The following is a 6,428-nucleotide window of genomic DNA, read 5'->3' as shown; positions in this document are numbered from 1 at the left end:
AGGACATTTCCAAAGCCAATGCCATGCTCGTCAACGTTACCTGCACCGTAATGGTCAAAGTCCTGTAGCTATAATTCCTGATAGGTCTAATGTAGATAGTAGTACTGTAGACAGATCTGTAGTAGACAGTAGTAGTGTAAGTCCTAATGTTCAGAATGTTCCTAAATGCTCCTAATGCTCAAGCATGACTTGAGTTTGACAAATATGTATGGCCTGGCAAGTTGATTTATGATAACCGTGTTGTCCAGGTTAAATTTCTTAGGGACACCGGTTCTGCCCGGTCGTTGGTTGTAAAAACTACTTTAAGTAGTGATATTGATTATATGGGGAATTTTGTAGTGTTGGGAGGTTTCCCAGACTCAGTTGTGTCGGCTCCGTTGATTAATGTCCACTTGTCCTTTCCAGGATACAGTCAAATAACGGAATTGGCTGTGGTGGATAGTTTGCCTATCCCTAGAATAGATGGTATCCTGGGGAATGACATGCTGGATGGGGCAGGTCGGGAGCTGTTCCCCATATTGTTGGTTAATGCCTGTCCTGTAGCTATAACTACTTGGTTCGCAGCAAGAGCTGCTAATTTACTTGATGGAGATAATGATGATGACTTATTATTAAGTAGTATAGAGTTAGATGTAGAAAGGCCCGGGTCAGTAGAAAGTAGTGGAAGTGATGTAGTTAATCCTTTTAACCTTGACCGAGCTGCTTTCATTAAAGCTCAGAAAGACGAATTCAATTTTGAGTTGGGTGATGTTGATGATCTAACTAAGCCTAGGTTTGGGATTGTAGAAGGTCTATTATACAGGTTTAGTCGTCCCGCCACTGGTGAGGCAAATAAAGTTATTCGTACTGAACAGATAGTTGTGCCAGTTTAGTTCAGAAAATCTATGTTGGAATTGGCTCACACAAATTTTTTTTTTTCAGGTCATTTGGGAATGTTGAAAACTTTCCACAGTTTGGCTAGACACTTCTGGTGGCCTGGAATGAAAATGTGTGTAAAACAGTTCATCCGAGAGTGCGAAACCTGTCAAGTCATGGGGAAGCCGAACCAGTGTATTCCTAAAGCCCCGTTACATCCTATACCGGCCATAGGAGAACCTTTTTCAGAGTTGGTTATTGATGTGGTAGGTCCTTTCCCCAAGACTAAAACGGGTTTTGTATATTTATTAACTATTATGGATAGAGCGTCACGTTTTCCTGAAGCTATACCTATGAGGCGTATTACTTCTATAAATGTTTTTGAAAAATTAATTGACTTCTTCTCTAGGTATGGTCTCACTCGTGTAATTCAGACCGACTGTGGGACGAATTTCACGAGTAAGGTATTTAGGGGTAAGTGTGCTGAACTGGCCATTCAGCACAATACCAGCGTACCTTATCATCCGGAGAGTCAGGGTTTGGTGGAAAGGTTTCATCAAACCCTAAAATCAGTACTAAAAAAAAACATTGTTATGTCTCTGGTAGCGAGTGGGACAAAGCCCTTCCTTTTGCCCTCTTCGCCATTAGAAGTCATCCTAATTCTTCCACAGGTGTAGCTCCTTTTGAGTTGGTATTTGGGCACAAAGTTCGAGGACCATTGGAAATTATGTTTGAAGTGTTAAAATCCAGCCAAAAGGGGGAAGGAAAAGTTGGAGGATTGGGGGAAGACTTAAGGTCTAGGATGATGAGTGCATGGAAATTTGCTAGGGAGAATTTGAAACAATCTCAATCTCGAATGAAGGAAAATTTTGATAAAAAGGTTAAATTCGAACCTGGAGAATTAGTGTTAGTACTGAGTATGGAACCAGACTGTTTTCTCGAGCCGAGGTATGAGGGTCCTTGGAAGGTTCTGAGGAAGTTGTCTAATGTTAATTATGAAGTGGAGTCTCCTGGTTCGAGTCGTAAATGTAAAGTTTTTCATATTAATCGTTTAAAACCTTATGTGAGTAAAAGGGGCGATCCCTTAGCTATCTTACGTGAACCGGTGTTAGTGGTAATTGATGTACCTCCGGAGGAGTCCGATGATTTAGCGTGTCAGGTCACATCGGATGCATTAGGGGAAAACATGCAAAATTTAGAACTATTGACAGGTAATTTAGATCATTTAAATATTAACCAAAGAAAAGAAGTGCTAAAGTTAATCCATTCTTTTCCAGAACTGATTCAGGATGCCCCAGGTAGAACTCAGGTTTTGAGCCATGATGTTGATGTGGGGGGTGCTTCCCCTGTTAAACAGAGTCCTTACCGTCTGAATTCGGTAAAATTGGATTTGGTCCGTAAGGAGATTAGTTATATGTTGAGGCATGACCTTATTCAGCCATCAGTGAGTCCCTAGAGTTCTCCTGTAGTACTGGTAAAAAAGGGTGATGGTAATTTCCGTATGTGTGTGGATTATCGGAAGGTGAATGCCCACACCAAAGATGATTCGTTTCCATTACCCTGTATTGATGACTGTCTGGATCGGATAGGGTCTGCCAAGTTTATAACTAAATTAGATTTGTTGAAAGGGTACTGGCAGGTTCCTTTGTCCGATCGTGCGCGTGATATATCTGCCTTTGTCACTCCTTTCAGACTTTACAAATGTAAGGTTATGCCCTTTGGCATGAAGAATGCTGCTTGCTCTTTCCAGAGGCTAATGAATAGGGTTATTTGCGGTCTGGAAGGAACTGAAATTTATATTGACGATCTGGTGATCTGTAGTGATGACTGGCATACCCATATAGTAAGGCTTCGAAAGGTTTTTGAAGCTCTAAGGCGTGCTGGCCTTGTAATTAATTTGGCCAAGTGTGAAATAGGGCAGGCCATGGTTTGTTATTTAGGTCACGATGTTGGTTTGGGTCAGGTGGCTCCAAAGCAAGCTAATCTCGAGGCTATTGTAAGTTTAAAAAGACCTGTTAATATTAGAGATGTAAGAAGTGTTGGGCATGACAGGGTATCACCGCCGGTTTGTCCGTAATTACTCTGATCTGGGTCAGCCTCTTACTAGTATGTTAGAAAAGGGAAAAAAATTCTTATGATCTGACCAGTGTGAGAGGGCTTTTAATCAACTTAAGTCGGTATTGGTGACTAATCCTATTTTAACTGCCCCCGATTATCACAAGCCATTTATCATTGCTGTCGATGCTGTGATGTGGGTATAGGAGGTGTTCTTTTCCAATGGAAAGAACATGGTGAAGTTCATCCAGTGTCTTACTTCAGCAAAAAGTTGTTGGCAGCTGAGAGGCGGTATTCAATAATCGGAAAAGAAGCTCTTGCTTTGGTCCGAAGTTTGAATTATTTTAAACCCTATGTAACTAATTTTTCTTTTCCAGTGGAAATCTGGACAGATTAGAACCCGTTGGTGTTCATCGAACGGATGAAAGGGGCTAACCAAAGGATTTTGCGATGGGCGCTTTTCCTACAGGAGTTTAATCTAGTAATTAAACACGTGAAAGGATCGGAAAATAAGATTCCTGATGCTCTATCCAGGTCTAATTAAACATGTTTTGCCTACCCCTCCTCATGCACTGCCAAGTTCGTTTTCTCAAATTGCGTTGGTATGTTAGGTTTTAGGCTAACGGTAATTTTATGTCAGGTGATTGTCATTTTTGTTATGAACTCTTTGGTTAGTTTGCAAATTTGGTTTGTGTGTTATGACTAACTGGCATTCTGTTTCAGGGGTTTATCATTGCTGTTTATGAATTCTTTGTATCTAACTTGTATAGTCTTTAGGTTTTTTTTTTTTTTTTTTTCTCAGGTCTCCAATCTAAAAAAAAAAAATTCTTTTTAGTTGTTGTTTGTTGTATTATGATGCAAAAAAAAAATTTTTTTTTTTCTTCGGGGAGGAAGGTATTAGGTATTACCGTAATAATCTTAAATTCTAAGGCAGTTTTGCCAGAGACATTTGTTGGCCCCCTCTCCGGTATTGTAGTAAGAATTATGATATGTATTACTAACGCCACCTGTTGTATTCTTTATCAAAGCTGCCAAGGATTATGGAGTTTTAACTAGCAGTTTCTCCGTCAGTTTGTTTATGCTGTCGTCATAGGGGAGAATGTTTTCTTCCTTGCCAGGAGAGAAGGACAAAGACAGTTCGGGCTAGACTTGTATGCCTCCCACACCTTTATACCACAGCTGTTATTTGGATTACCTCATCTTGGATCTTCAGAATTACCTTTGGGGTTGTTTGCGCAGAAACTGCCACCCACGGTGTATCTGAGCTTTTCAGCCTTGACTTGGCTAGTGTTGGGTGTGGACTTCCTGCGGGCTCAGGCTGTTGTCCAGGATTTGTTCCCGGTCGAGCGGACGCAGGAGGGGCACCTCTGCAGCACGTCTTTTCGTCAGTGCAGCTGTGTGGGGAGCTTGATAGCTCGTGAGGAGGCATGTTGGGAGACTGAGTCCAGGTAATAATTTTCTATCCATTTTATTTTTGAGAGGACGTTGCTGTGCCTATGCCTCGTGATTACCTGTTCTGCAGTACTCCCTCTGAAGGCGGTGCTTTGATGTGTGACTGTTTGTTTTGCCTGGTATCTACGCCAGAGTTCCCTGAGGCTTTAAATATAAGTCTAGCACCTGGAAACGCCCGCTGTGTTGTAAATAATACTTCGTTCTTTCTGTAATTGGAAAGTTTGGTTTTCTTTTGTAACATTTATATATATATATATATAACTTGATTAGTTTATTTTCGTATGGAGAATGGTTTTTGTTGAAATTTGTGATTACTGTATAAGGTTTAGCTTTATAATATAGGTAGGAGTTTAAGTCTTTCCTCACTGTGCTCTCCTCCTTCCTTCCTAACCTTATTTAGTAATAGGTAAGTTTTCTAAATTTTGGCCCCTGATTTATTGCTTGTGTTGTATATTTATTTATCTATCTTAGGGATTTATATTTTAGAGGTTAGGTCATCCTTTTGGATGTTTATTCTAAGGACGTGATTTTTGGTCCTGTTGTCACAAGGCTGACTGATGTTTGTTTGTTATGTCAATTTTAATTTGTTGCTTTATTTCTCGTGTTTTCGTTTCCATTGACCCTTTTTCATTGAACATTTAAAAACTCTGACCTCTCTTTCCGAGTGCTTTAAAGATCTTGCACCACAGCCTCACCTGAGGTCGTAACAATATATATATATATATATATATATATATATATATATATGTATGTATATATATATGCATATATACATATACATTTATATATATATATACATATATATATATATATATATATATATATATATATATATATAATCATTTTACTATAGTCCCATGTCTGTGAACAGAAAATATATCATATATATTACGGCTGGCAAGCTGTACAACCTCTCAAGTTCCAAACTCACCTGTTTGTTTTTTACATTAATCTGTTACACTTGAAAATATTAATACCCGAACTCTGAGACAGTTACATAACTCCCAGGTAGCAATATATAAAAACACTGAATAAAATATGAGATAATAAAAAGTTAATTTCAAAAAATAACGTAAATTTACATAACCTGACTTGAATGAAGAATACAAATAAATTAACGACGCAAGTCTTACGTAATTTGCATAAAAAACTCATACCTACATGAGAGGAACTCATCTTAAGAGCTGGCTATTCACCTCTTCAATGCACATATGAAAACATAAATAAAATAGGTGTATAAATTATTTACTCTACACTAGACCAGCTGTGTAAGAATATATATATATATATATATATATATATATATATATATATATATATATGTATATATATATATATATTTTCTTGCGAAGCTGGTCTTCAAGAAAGTAGAATATTTTATTCACGTATTTTATTTGTGCATTTAGGAGATGTATAACCAGGTTGTAAGGTGAGTTCCACTCGTGTAGGATTAAGTAAATGTATGTATATTACATAAGACTGTCGTCATTTATTTGTTTGTATTATCATTCAGTTCCATATATGTAAATTTACGTCATTTTAAAGAATCAAATTTGAATTTCACATAGTTTTTTTTATGAAGTCTTATGTAATCTTGATAAAAGTTATGCTGTGTGACACATGCTAGGGATTGCATCATGTTTCCATGGGGTTGGATTAATTGATTGATTTGAAGTTTTCAGGCATCCTGACATCTAAGGTCATTGATGACGATATCATTTAGTTTAAATATATATAAAAAAATTAAAGAATATTCAATGAAAACCATAAAAGTTGAATGTCATTATGAAAGTTAGATAGTTTTCAAAAGACCCACTTCTGAAATAAATCTAAAAATGCCACTTTCATAGTGGGACACATCATGTCCAAGAATCTTGGCAAGGATGAACCTGCCACCCTCACCTCGAGCCTCAAACAAATTTCTATTCCGCAAGTTATTATAATTGGGGCATTCGGTCAATAGATGCCTCACAGTTAGAGGTACCAAACAGTTGTCACAATACGGTTGGTTTTGGCCCTTCAGCAGAAACTCGTGTGTCAACCGAGTGTGACTAATACGGAGACGA

The 6,428-nt window shown here is 38.0% G+C and overlaps 1 protein-coding gene across 1 annotated transcript; it reads left to right on the top strand.

The window, feature by feature from the left end:
- Positions 1–323: 323 nt before the first annotated feature.
- LOC137615865 (uncharacterized) lies at positions 324–2,311 on the top strand. Its single transcript, XM_068345554.1, has 3 exons — positions 324–822; positions 922–1,264; positions 1,462–2,311. The coding sequence occupies exons 1-3, from the start codon at positions 324–326 to the stop codon at positions 2,309–2,311; spliced, it is 1,692 nt and encodes a 563-aa protein (XP_068201655.1).
- Positions 2,312–6,428: the final 4,117 nt, after the last annotated feature.

The sequence above is a fragment of the Palaemon carinicauda genome, chromosome 22, assembly GCF_036898095.1.
Source record: "Palaemon carinicauda isolate YSFRI2023 chromosome 22, ASM3689809v2, whole genome shotgun sequence".
NCBI classification, from domain to species: Eukaryota; Metazoa; Arthropoda; class Malacostraca; order Decapoda; family Palaemonidae; genus Palaemon; species Palaemon carinicauda.
Note: the sequence above shows the minus strand (reverse complement) of the source record. Positions and strands in the feature narration are given on the sequence as shown.